This window comes from Gopherus evgoodei, chromosome 1 (assembly GCF_007399415.2).
Source record: "Gopherus evgoodei ecotype Sinaloan lineage chromosome 1, rGopEvg1_v1.p, whole genome shotgun sequence".
Lineage (NCBI taxonomy): Eukaryota > Metazoa > Chordata > Testudines > Testudinidae > Gopherus > Gopherus evgoodei.
Genome location: NC_044322.1, coordinates 33,890,532 through 33,904,159, shown reverse-complemented (window position 1 = coordinate 33,904,159; position 13,628 = coordinate 33,890,532). Strand labels below are relative to the sequence as shown.

The 13,628-nt window shown below is 45.7% G+C and overlaps 1 protein-coding gene across 1 annotated transcript in view; it reads right to left on the bottom strand.

Moving 5' to 3' along the window:
• DDX10 (DEAD-box helicase 10) overlaps nucleotides 1-13,628 on the bottom strand; it is a 354,057-nt gene that overhangs the window by 140,166 nt on the left and 200,263 nt on the right. Inside the window, exon 14 of the mRNA XM_030561169.1 lies at nucleotides 11,107-11,220. Coding sequence (XP_030417029.1) covers nucleotides 11,107-11,220 — 114 coding nt within the window. The remainder of the gene's footprint in view (nucleotides 1-11,106; nucleotides 11,221-13,628) is intronic.

Below are 13,628 nucleotides of genomic sequence, written 5' to 3'. Positions count from 1 at the left end.
TTACATTAATTAAAAATGAATAGGTCTTCAAAATAAATTGTCCATTAGACCATGCTTTTAATGCTTTCCTTTGAAATCTCTTTGTAAATCTGCTTTTTATTCTCTAAGACAAATATGTTATATACATTTTTAGCCATTTTATTAGAAAAAAATTGTTTTCAAGAAAATATTTTAGATGGCTAATATGATTAAATGGAAATTACATTTATACCGATTTTAAGAAACAGTATTTTTCACGTTTCTCAGGCTTCTCTTCATAAGGCTCTCACACCCTTTGCTCTGCAAGCAATCTCAATCCCCTGAAAAGTCCGCATGTATGTGTACTAAACTGACCTTCAGATTTACAATTATGTTTGAATATGCAGTAATGGCTTGAATGTAGTTCTCATCTTTGGAACAATTTATGTTGGATCTGAAAGCTAAGTCTGACTCTCCACCTGCAACATCTTCTGTTGATCTCCCTCTGTGAACGATGCAGGGAGACCAAACCCAGTGGTGTCTCCTCATTGTGAGAAAAAGATGTTAAGGTTCTTTGGCCGCAACAGATCTCCTGCCATTTCCTTCACTTTCATGTGAAACCATGAGATGCTCAAATATTAATTGGGACAAAGGTAGGAGACAGGCCCAGGTGAAATAAAAAACGGTTACCTACCTTTCATAACTGTTGTTCTTCAAGATGTGTTGCTCATGTCCATTCCATTCTAGGTGTGTGCGTGCCCACATGCACAGTTGGAGATTTTTGTATTAGTGGTATCCATACGATTGGTTGTGGCGCCCTCTAGAGTGCCGTGCTCATGCATCGGTATATTAGGCTCCGCCAGTCCTAAACCCTGATTGTTCCTTCTTGTGAGAAACTCCGACAGAGAGGCAGGAGGGCGGGTAATGGAATGGATACGAGCAACACATCTCAAAGAACACAGTTACAAAAGGAATGCAACAGTTTTTCTTCTTTGAGTGCTTGCTCAGGTCGATTCCATTCTCGGTGACTCACAAGCAGCATTCCTGGATGTAGGTTCAGAGTTCATGGTCGCGCGAGTTGCAACACCACTCTATCAAAGCCAGCATCGTCTCAGGCTTGCTGGGTAAGCACATAGCGAGACATGAACATGTAAATGGATGACCAGGTAGCAGCCCTGCAGGTATCTTCAACTGGCACTTGAGACAGGAAGGCCACTGAAGAGACTTGCACCTTAGTCAAGTGGGTGATTACAACACCAGAAGAGGCACTTTTGCCTGATCATAGCAAAAATGGATGCAGGCAGTGATCCACAATGAAATTCTCTGGGTGGACACTGGATGACATTTCATCCTGTCTGCCACCATGATTAACAGCTGCATTGACTTATGGAACGGCTTGGTCCTTTGGATGTAAAAGGCTAGCATCGTCCTGATTCCCAGACAGTGAGATCTATGCTCCTCCTCAGACCTGTGAGGTTTTGGGAGGAAGACAGGCAAGAATATGTCCTTGAGAAATTGTGAAACAACCTCGGGCAGGAAAGCTGGGTGTGGTCGCAGCTGGACCTTGTCCTTGAAAAACACTGTACAGGGCGGCTCCAAGATAAGCACCCTAATCTCAGAGACTCTACAGGCAGACATTATTGCCACCAGAAATGACACCTTCCAGGAGAGTAGAAGAGGGAAACAGGAAGCCAATGGCTCTAACGGCACCCCCCATGAGCCATCCCAGCACTAGATTCAGGTCTCAAGAAGCGACGGGGTCCTGGACATAAGAATATAGTCACTCCAGACCCTTCAAGAACCAGACCGTCATGTCATGAGCGAAGACCGACCTGCCATGGACTGGAAGGTGAAAGGCTGACATAGCGGCCAAGGGGACCTTAACTGATGAAAGGAACAAGCCCTGGTGCTTAAGATGTAGAAGGTACTCAAAGATCGACTGCAGTAAGACCTGTTCAGGCGTAATACCCTGGTCTGATGCCCAGCACGTTTACCATTTCCATTTGGCCAGGTAGGTTTCCCTGGTAGAGTGCTCCTGCTGCCCAACAGGACCTGCTGGACATGGGCCGAATATTCCTGCTCTTCTGCATTTAAGCATGCAGCAGCCATGCCATCAGGTGCAGTGCTGCCAGTTTAGGTGCAGAAGACTGCCGTGATTCTGGGCAGGGGCGGCTCCAGGCCCCAGCACACCAAGCGCATGCTTGGGGTGGCATGCCATGGGGGCGCTCTGTCGGTGGCCGGGAGGGCAGCAGGTGGCTCCGGTGGACCTCCCGCAGGCGTGCCTGCGGAGGGTCCGCTGGTCCCGCGGCTTCAGTGGAGCATCCGCAGGCACACCTGCGGGAGGTCCACCGGAGCCGCGGGAGCAGCGACCACAGAGTGCCCCCCTGGCGTGCCGCGGTGCTTGGGGCGGCGAAGTGGCTAGAGCTGGCCCTGGTTCTGGGACAGCAGATCTACCCGGAGAAGTAGTTGCAGTGAGGCTACCACTGAGAGGTCTAGCAATGTGTCGAACCAATGCTGGCCTGGCCAAGCTAGGGCTAATAAGATTACCTTCGCCTTGTCCTATTTGATCTTCATGAGGACTCTGTGGATTATCGGCACTGGTGGGAAAGCGTACATCAGAGTCCCCAACCATGGGTATAAGAAGGTGCCTGACAGGGAGCCTAAATGAACAGAATATGTGGCATTTTCTGTTCTGATGAGTGGCAAACAAGTACAACCTGGGGACTTCCCCACCTTTGGAAGATCACGCTGACCACCTCAGGATGGAGTGACCATTCGTGGTGCAAGGAGAAGGTTCTGCTGAGGAGATCTGGTCCCCAGGAGGTGCACAGCCACAAGATGAATGGCAGGCTGCACACAGAAGTCCCAGAGCCAGAAAGCTTCCTGCCAGAGGGCCAACGACATGGCTCCACCTTGCTTGTTGATATAAAACACGCAGTGGTGTTGTCCATCAGAACTTGTACCACCTTGCCCTCCAAGTGAGACTGGAAAGCCTAGCTGAAAAAAAATGAACCACTCTGAGCTCCCTGACATTTATGTGGGGGAGTGACCATCCTGCAACCAGCGGCCTTGCGTGCTGAGCTTGCCCAACTGCGCTCCCTAGCCCAGGTCTGAGGCATCAGAAACCAAGGACAGCAATGGAGATGGGGCTGTGAAGGGAACCCCCTCCAACACTGATTCAGGGTCCAACCATCATTCCAGTGACACTCAGATTTGGTCTGGCATCCTGACTACCAGGTCTGGATCATGCCTATTGGGGATGTAGACCGACATAAGCCATGCGTGCAGTGGCTGGAGATGGAGCTGGGAATGACAGCTCACGTAAGTACAAGTTGCCATGTGGCCTAAGAACCTCAGGCAAGTGTGGGTGGTACTGAGCAGGTGGCCCCTTATATGGGAGATCAAGCCCAACACAGCTTGGAAACGGGCCTCCGGAAGGAAGGCTCTGACCCGCGCAGAGTCGAGAACCACCCCATAAACTCTCTCCATTGCATTGGTATGAGGGACGATTTCTAATAGGCCATGGTCATGACAGGTAGAACGCATCGCTGCACTTGATCCCGCAATCTGCCCTTGATGAGCCAATCATCGAGATAGACCTGGTCCCCTTGACGTCTCAGGTAAGCAGCTACCAAAGGTGTGCATTTTGTGACACCTGCGGGGCCGATGAGAGACCGAAGGGCATCACTGTGAATTGGAAATGACACTGGCCCACCGCAAAATGGAGAAACCACCTGTGTCCTTGGAAGATGAAAATAAGTGTCTTTCAAGTCAACAGCGGCATACCACTCTCCCGGATCCAGGGAGGGAATGATGGAGGCCAAGACGACCATGTAGAACTTCAACTTTTTGAGATATCTGTTGAGTCGCCACAGGTACAGAACGGGTCTTAGGCCCCCTTTTGCTTCCAGGATTAGAAAATAGCACCCTTTTCCCTTCATTTCCTAAGGGACCTTCTTCCAGTGCCCCCAACTGCATGAGGTTATTTGTGAGAAAGGTCCATGAAGAGGGACAGGGAAGGGGGGGCATGGCCAAGAATTGCAGGGTGTAGCCTAGAGATACAATTTCTAGCACCCAACGGTCCAAGGTGACCACCGACCAGGTGTAACGGTAGGGACAAGGACTGTTCAGGAAAGAATGAGGTGGATCCGGGGAGTTAACTGGGGCATTACTATCAAGCGCACCCTCAAAACGAGCACTTCTGCCCCAATGATGTTTTGCCGGGCTGGGTTGCGCAGGTGAGCGGGAGGAGGAAGGGCAGCAACAACTAAAACTCATGACCCAATCTCATCTCCTTGCAGACCCCTGTCAAGGTTGCCAAGGCCTTGGCTGTAGAGGTGGCTTGAACTGCTTCCTCAGCGACTGAGGTGTATGCAGACCCAGCAAATGAAGGGTGGCCCATGGTGTCCTTTAGTTCATGCAGTCTTGCATCTATCTCCTGTGCAAGGAGTACAACGCCATCAACTCAGAGGTTCTGTCCTGATGACTGCATCTTCTGGGACAGGCATGCAATCTGAAGCCAAGAACTGTGCCTCATGACCACTGTTGAAGGATCACCCTGGCTGCCGAATCAGCTGTGTCCCACACCATTTGGAGGGAACACCGGGATGCTGTAGTACCCTCCTCAACAAGGGCCCTTTGTTGGCTGGGTGTACAAGTATTCAAATCCCTTAGCTGGGACAAAATACTTCTTTTCATCCCTGTTGGAGATGGGTGAGATTGAGGACGGGGTTTGTCAGAGGGCTTTGGCAAACTTTAATCATAGAATCGAAGAAGATTAGGGTTGGAAGAGACCTCAGAAGGACATCTACTCCAACCTCCTGCTCAAAGAAGGACCAACCCCAGCTAAATCATCCCAGCCAGGGCTTTGCCAAGCCAGATCTTAAAACCTCTAAGGATGGAGATTTCACCACTGCCCTAAATAACCCATTCCACTGTTTCACCAACCTCCTAGTGAAATAGTTTTTCCTAATATCCAACCTAGACCTCTCCCACTCCAACTTCAGACTATCGCTCCTTGTTCTGTCATCTGCCATCACTGAAAACAGCCTAGCTCCATCCTCTTTGGAACCCCTCTTCAGGCAGTTGAAGACTGCTATCAAATCCCCTCTCACTCTTCTCTTTTGCACACCAAATAAGCCAAGTTCTCTCTGCCTCTTCTCATAAATTATATGCCCCAGCCCCCTAATCATTTTCATTGCCCTCCACTAGATTTTCTCCAATTTCTCCACATCCTTTCTGTAGTGGGGGGCCCAAAACTGGACGTAATACTCCAGATGTGGCCCCACCAGTGCTGAATAGAGGGAAATAATCACTTCGCTCAATCTGCTGGCAATGTTCCTATTAATGCAGCACAATAAGCTGTTAGCCTTCTTGACAACAAGGGCACACTGTTGACTCATATCCAGCTTCTCATCCACTGTAATCCTCAGGTCTTTTTCTGCAGAACTGCTGCTTAGCCATTCGGTCCCCAGTCTGTAGCAGTGCATGGGATTCTTCTGTCTTAAGTGCAGGACTCGGCAACTTGTCCTTGTTGAACCTCATTAGATTTCTTTTGGTCCAATCCTCCAATTTGTCTAGGTCACTCTGGACCCTATCCCTACCCTCCAGCTTATCTACCTCTCCCTGCAGCTTAGTGTCATCCGCAAACTTGCGGAGGGTGCAATCCATCTCATCGTCAAGATCATTAATGATAATCTTTAGGACTCCATTGTGCATCAAAAGCACAACACATACGGGTGTTGACACAGAGAGCACATCAAACAAGGTGCCCGATTGCTCCGTCATCTCTTCCACCTCTAGGCCTAAGTTCATGACCACCCTTCAGAGCAGGGCTTGGTGCTCCTTAAAATCATCTGGTGGAATAGCATGAGAGGGCCCTGCAACAGCCTCATTTGGAGCAGATGGGGACAACTGGACCACCTGGGGCTTCATCTTTGATGGGGGAAGGAGGTTTTGGGGTGGGCACTCACTCCTCCACCCCAGCATCCAATTGCGCTATGCACACTGATTCCAGAACCAACAGTACCACCTGTTGCTTTTCTGAAGCAGTTACCAATGATTGGTGTGAAGGAAGCACCAGCATAACCGGCATGCCCCAGTCACTCCAGCAGGGCCATTGCGCTGGTCACTGGCCCTGCTGCCAGGATGGCACTGCGGAAATGGACACAAGCTCAGGTGCCCAGTCACGCTGGTGCTGCATCGGTGAGAGGTTAAACTCCTTTTCCATGCCAGAGAAAACCCCTTCCAGTGACCATGGTGGGGCTGTCAATGCAGGTGTCTGGCAACTAACCGGTGCTACGGGTGAACGTTGCCTTGAATAAGGGAATCGGTGCCGGGAGCAGGCGGATCAGTATCGCACTGGAGAACATTCCTACAGGCTGGAGATGATTGTCGTGAGGATGACCGGTGCCAGCCATTCAGTGACAGACGCCTCCCTCCAGGCAAACCTCTTTTAGAGGGTGGAGACTGGGAGTGAGTGGCCCGAAAAAGGCCCTTTGCCCGATGTCCCGTAGTCTTTCTTGCTTGGTTCCAGGTTACACTTCTTTGATTTCTTCTTGGGCACCAGTGAAGGGGAGCAGTGCCGGGCAGAACCCGGTGCCAGGTATTACATGCGATTCCCCCAAGCACTTCATGCAGCTGCTACGGGGGTCACTAACAGGCATAGGCCTGTCACAAGTCAGCACAGGGATTAAAAGATGGAAGGTTTGGCTACACTTGCAGCTGTACAGCACTGGGAGTTACAGCTGTCTTCGTACAGCTGTGTAGGGAAAGCGCTGCAGTCTGGCCACATTTGCAGCATTTGCAGCGCTGTTGGGAGTGGTGCATTATGGGCAGGGGCGACTCCAGGCACCAGCGCTCCAAATGCATGCCTGGGGCAGCAAGCCGCGGGGAGCGCTCTGCCAGTCGCCGCTAGGGCGGCAGGCAGGGTGCCTTCGGCAGCTTGCCTGCCGAGGGTCCGCTGGTCCCGCGGCTTCTGTGGGACCAGCAGACCCTCCGTACTTGGGGCAGCAAAATGTCTAGAGCCGCCCCCGATTATTGGCAGCTATCCCAACGTTCAAGTGGCTGCAACATGCTTTTCAAAAGAGGGGGGTGCGGTGGAGTGTGACAGGGAGCGTGGAGGAGACAGAGAGAATGGATTTTTGGAGCTGACACTGTCAGCTCCCTACCTTGCAAGTTCTAAGGACTTGAAGATACACAGCACAAACCTTCAATCATTTTAAAAGTTTTGACCCCTTCCCTTACCCCTCTCTCATTCACTAAATGCAAATAGCCTTCAGACCAGATAAGCAGCTGCTCCAAAACAGACCCCGCCCCTCCCCCCGGCTGCTTCTCTCCTCAAACAAACACTAGCTGTGGACATTCATCCCCCTGCCTCCCTCTGCTTGAGCAAACAGTAGCTGTGTTTGTTTTTTAGATAAGCAGCTCCGGGAGCCCCGAGTTCACAACAAAACAAAGAGTGTTATCTTTAGTTAAAAAGCATTATGGGAAGCTTCCGGAGGTCAGTTACAGCGTAGTAAGATTAATCACTGTTTACACTGGCACCCCAGCGCTGCAAGAGCAGCGCTGTTCTCTTTATTCCTCTTGTTGAGGTGGAGTACAGCCAGCGCTGTAGCCAGGGAGATACAGCGCTGTATGTGCCTTGCCAGTGTGGACGGGAAGTAAGTTACAGCGCTGTAAAGCCACCACCAGCACTTTAACTCTCAAGTGTAGCAAGCCTGGAAACTGGTGCATGCCCCGCCTGGGGCTAGGTTCCCGGCGGAAACCTAACTTACTAACTATAGTACTTAACAACTACTTCACTAGCTGCCTACTGTCAACAAAACTACAAAAGGAATAAAGCTTGAAGTGAAGGAGAAACCACTAACCACTTGCTAAGCAAGGGGAAGGCACTCCGACCAACTGTCACAGGTGGTAAGAAGGAACTGAGAGGGCATAGGACTGGCAGTGCCTAATATACTGATACATGAGCACGGCTCCCCAGAGGGCACTACAGTCGACCTTACAGATACCGCTACGGCAAAAATCTCTGACAACTGTGCATGTGGGCGCACTCATACCTAGAAAGGAATCGACATGAGCAAGCACTCGAAGAAGAACTAATACGTAAGCAAGTAAGTGGCAGTATGCTTGTTGCTGTGGCATGTTGTAACAGACTACAAAGAATGCAAGATGTAAAGTTTTCTACTAGTTATTCTGCCAGACTGTATTAGCAGTGTTGAAGGGCCACATTTGACTTCCAGGCAGAATTTTGATTACCTGTGACTTATGGGCTTGGCTTCAATGCATTATTTTGATCTTGAGTTTCAGAGATTTAACCAAGGGTTTAGAAGTATTTAACAAAATCTTATAAACATTGTTTCTCATGTGAACAAATCTTCTTTTGGAGTTGCCTTTCAAAAATGTAGTTGTTGTGGATTGGGGTGGGAGAGTTTCTTTAAATGAAAGAGTGGATATATGTGGAGAAAACTTATGACATCTTAAAAAGAGCTTTATTATTATAATATATTAAGTAGCACAGTAAAACTTCAGCATGTGGTTTCATTAGAGCCCATCAGAGTTTGGAATAATTTCTACAGATGCAAAGTTTATATTTCTATAAATAACTCCAAAACCTGTTCTCTGTTGTGCTGCTGTTTAAACTATAATCCCCATGCTCATTTTTAGTCTCTGTCCTCGTTGCTTTATGGTTCACTGCACTGGACCACATGAAACCCTTATCTGCCCACCAGCTAAATTTGAATGTTTTGTTCCTCCTCATACTTACAAGTACCAGTTTAGGGGTTCAAAATAAATGAATCTCCTTCTCCAAGTTTCATATCCAAGACTGTGTTTTTAAACACACAACCAGGTCTAATTACCTCTGTGAATTACGAACTGACTTAAAGAATTGTAATTCATTGGCCAGAATTTAAGTCAGCTTTGTGTAACTGCATCTTTAAAAATGTATGTCCAATTAGGCATATATATGAATTGGTCAATTAAATGCACAACTGACCATTTGTGTATGCAATTACACCCAATTTACACACACAATGGTGGCAACTGCATGCACAACTGTCCGGAAATTAAGGCTTGTATCTTTAAAGCCATGATTAATCTTTTCCAGTAGCTTTCCCCTGTGAGACTTCCTTAAGAGTTATTATAATAGCATTTCTATTTCATATTCTGTACACAGTGCAGCTGCAGTCATGATCATCCTTCACATAAATTCATGAACAAGTCTTAATACATTGTCCTAATTATACAAACTGACAGACCAGCATCTATGATTCAGAATGCAAGAGAAATATTTTAAAGCACTTGCTAAAATATTAAAGCCGAGATTTTCTACCATCTACTACACTACATCCCTCTAAGCGTTCACATTTTGTTCCAAAACAGCATTAAAAATAGCATGTTAAATTATTTAAAAAGGCATTTAGATTTCAGCTTAATTTAAACAATTTTCATATTTTCCCTCTGAAAACCCCTTACAAACACACACAATTTATCTCTACTAAAATGTGCATATGGATGGAACCACATGATCTTTTGGTTCACTACAGTATCTTGGAAATCCAAGTGAATGCACTGAGCCTAATTTTCTACTGGTGTGACTCCACTAACCAGGCATTTTGTACATTACATACCATAGCTATCTAAAGGGCCTAGTTTAAATGTGTTTCTTGGAGAAGTACATACTTTAAAAATTACTGAGGGAATTTTTCCATGTCTGAAATTAGTTATCGTTTTGAACAGACTCCTATTAGTGAGGCCATCATTAAAAGCTTTCAAATTTTGATAACTAAGTAACATTACCACAGTATTCCCAAAGTTCAGCATGCCTTGGGAATGTTAGTTACAAAACGCAACTGAGAAATTTTTAAAGTGTTCACTATATTTAGTTTACATCCCATTAACTGATGAAATTGTTCTAATGTCAAAGCTCCCTTTTATTTCAACATAGAAAACAGAAAAACAAAGCAAGCTTCTGATGTTTGGGAAATCATCTGTTAGAGAGATTTAATATTTAAGCAGCACTGAGGTTTGCTTGTTCGTGTTACACTGAAAGAGTACTGGAGTGGCTAGCAATATACAGTAGTTCACATCTATACAAAAATAAATACATTTTTCCAAATGGTGTTAGGCTATCCAATTAAATTACTAGAGTTCAATGCACAGCTACCTTCCCCCTATTTGGTATATAAACTTGGCACCTTCTTTACTCAGATGACATATGAAAGCTACAAATACTGGACATCTGAGAGAAAAATAAGGACATCTTTTAATTCCACTGCCATACAAGGGATTGGTTGAACTTTTTTCAAGTGATAGCATTGGGATTTGACAGATCTTCCTTAAAAAACACCCGAGACTTTCCCTTCTGCAGTTGGGAAGGCCAGATTTCCAAAAGAGCCCACATTTAAACATCAGACTATCTGAAAAGTATTCAGTATACATCTGCTCCTATTGTTCTCAGTATAATTGGATTTAAATGAGAGCTCAGCTGTTTTGCAAATCTAGCTCCAATTATAAGCACATAGTACTTTTGAAAATCTGGGCAAAACTGAATAACTAGGGGCTTTGTTTTTTGAGGTTTACTAATTTCATTTTCAGGAGGTTTTTTTTGTTTTGTTTTTTGGGTTTGTTCTTTTTAAAGCAATTTGACTTTTATGTGGATGTCCAAAAATATGGGGTTTGGGGGCTCTCTTTGTATATTATATTATGCACATTACGCAGAACAGTAGTACATACTGTAAAAGGAGTAATCTCTTTGTAATGTACCCTAGTGTGCTTTAACGTAGTACTGCTTCAAACAGCACTATGTTAAAACACATTAGGGAACCTTTAGTGCACACCAGCAGGGTCTCCATGGACCAATTAATGTACAACATGTTAGTGTACTTCAGAATTCACACCCCTGTTGTGAGCATTACTGCTCCATCTAGACAAGTCCTCAGAAACAAGTAACCATTTCCAATGTTTTTTCCAGTGCTTTGTTGGATAAACAATTTTTTTTACTTGAGGGTGTTTTATTAATGTTTCCCAGTTAAAACCTAAAATCAGAAGCCCTGTGTATGACTCAGTTTGAACTATATTTGTTTTCACAGAAAATACAAATTCGGCTACCACCAGTGTCTGCAGTGTATTTTGAACTCATCTTACCTCCCCATCTTCAGTAAAGACAATTTTTGTGTTGACTTTAAATTTCCTCTTCAATATTTTTTTGGCTTCTTTGGTTTTAGTTGCTTTCTTCTTCAATTCTGAATTCGAGGTATTCTGTATTTTAAAAAAAGCAGATGAGAGAGAACATGGATACTTTGTCAGAAAAGAATACACTAGGATTTAAACTTTAACATCTGTTTATGGTATTAAGTAAAAAGCTATTTGTCAAAACATACACACTGTCCATATATGGCAACAGCCAATGCACTCTAGATACAGACTGAGATATCATTGGCTAAAGCCACTGGCTTCCCTCATCAGCATGACTAGCCAAACAATGGTTGGGCTGACTCGGAGGGCCTCAGTAGCACTACTTCTCTCTCATGACAGGAAAGCATCGAACAACAATGGTTGCTTCTACACCTACCACCTTACATGGACTGCTACCATGACCTTGGTGTTACACTCAACTCCACCTACTCCTGGAGCATTCACCACGGGTCTCTTGTGCGCACTTTGCAGGAGTTCAGGTACCTGAAGGGATGAATAGATCCCATGGTGCTGGATGCCACTCATGGTGCAGCTCCCCCCAATCATGTGTGTCAAGTGGCTATTGAGGAACACTCTAGCTCCACAACTCTTCCCTCCTGCACTCCAACCACAGTATGTAAGAAGTGGATGAACATATGTCTGGGAGTGTTCAGATGAGAGAAAGAGTGTGGAGATTTAAATAGCATTTATGTTTGCAGTTCCAACCCCTGTAGCATCTAGTTTCCATGTTATGTTCATCTCATTTAACAGAGAGCTTTCCAAGTGCAACAGAAACTATAACAGTGCACTCCAAGTGCAACAGTGAAATGATAATTAGGACGTTAGAAACAGTAAAATCCATTCACACCTCCCTACATGTTCTCCCATGATTACTATGGAATGAGCAGAGCTATCAAAAAAAAGTAACAATACAGTCAGCACAAACCCTGACTATTTATTTAATGCTATACTCATGTTTTGTTTGTTGTGCTTGAGATTTGTGAACTGATAAAACAATTACATTGCAGAAGTTGTCAGAAGAAAGGGAAGCCACAGATTTTGACAACAGGTAGGGAATAGCTGGGGCTTTCAGAATCTGGAGTAGTCTGGGCTCATGAAATAAGTACATTATCCCATGTTCTGCTAAAATGATCAACAGTGAAATAGTTAATGTTGACTATTAAGATTGCCATTTCAATTTCACATGTAATCTGCTCCCATCCAGTGGCAAGGATTACATGACCATAGAATCACATAAGATGTGATATCCAGACCTCAGTCATTTGAGAGTGCTTTTAAATTCAGAAGATGTATTATTCAGGTACTAAGTGACATAAAACACTCTCTTCCAGCAGGTATTGTCAGCTACAATTGCCAGCAGAGCAGGCATCTTATGGCAAAATGGATCACAAAGACTCACTAGGAAGCATACATACATATCACTCATCATCCCTGAAAAACCACTATTCACCCCAACAGGGATTTTCTGCGAACTGGTATCAATATTTGACAAGCGTGAGAAAGGGGGTCGCACAAATCTGAAGGAAACAATGGTTAGGAGAACCTGAAATTTTCAGTTATATAATATCCTGCACTTACTGTACTACATTAAATATAAAGGGAAATGCAAAAATTCACTGGAGAAAGCAAATCTTCCATATGGTCAGTACACTAATGCACTGAAAATAATGCACCGTAAAATAAAAAATGACAACCTTAGCAAAAGTGGAGGAAAAATGGCTTATGACAGGCTAATGTACTATATTATCAGATGGTAACCACATCTATTATGACAACTAGTAACTGCAGTGGCACTTCTCTAATGAGAGAAGTATTGAAAAGCTGTGCTGTTGTTGGGGACGCACTTGGTATAACCCAGGTAATTCGGGAGAATGGAAGGCCATGAGAGCCAATGAAGTCCTCTTGTTCTGAGCCACAGTGCACCAGCTCCTCCATTTTGAGTTTTACTCCTCCATGTTTGACCTCAGGTTGCCCTTGTTGGGAGGGGATACTTCTACTCCCTCAGTTGCTGGGTAGATTTAACCTTTGGGCGGGAAACTGAACTGTTACTAGGCAGACTTAGCCTTGGGTGGGGACTGTGTGAATGACAGATCATGTTATAATGTGTATCAGTTTTGGTTCCAGTATAAATAGTTATGTTAGCTGTTTGTTTCACGCGCTTGATCCGAGTCTTGTGTGGCTCCAGGCGTCTTATTTGAGCTCAAATAAAGTTTGGTTACTTTTCCACCCTGGTGTGTTTAATTGGTTGCGAAGCACACCGGGCTACGGACCCAACCATTGCCACCCTCGGGCACTCTGTGCCGGCAACTGTTTTTGGCGCCCAACATGGGGCTCGAGGCAAAGTTGTGCCTTGCCTGGACTCCTCCGATGGCTGACGGATGGCGGTCGTGGCCGACACCGGTGAGTTTACCGGGGGCCTCGGCAGAGACGCGTCAGGCCGACCTCAGAGGACACAATGGTGCAATGCGATC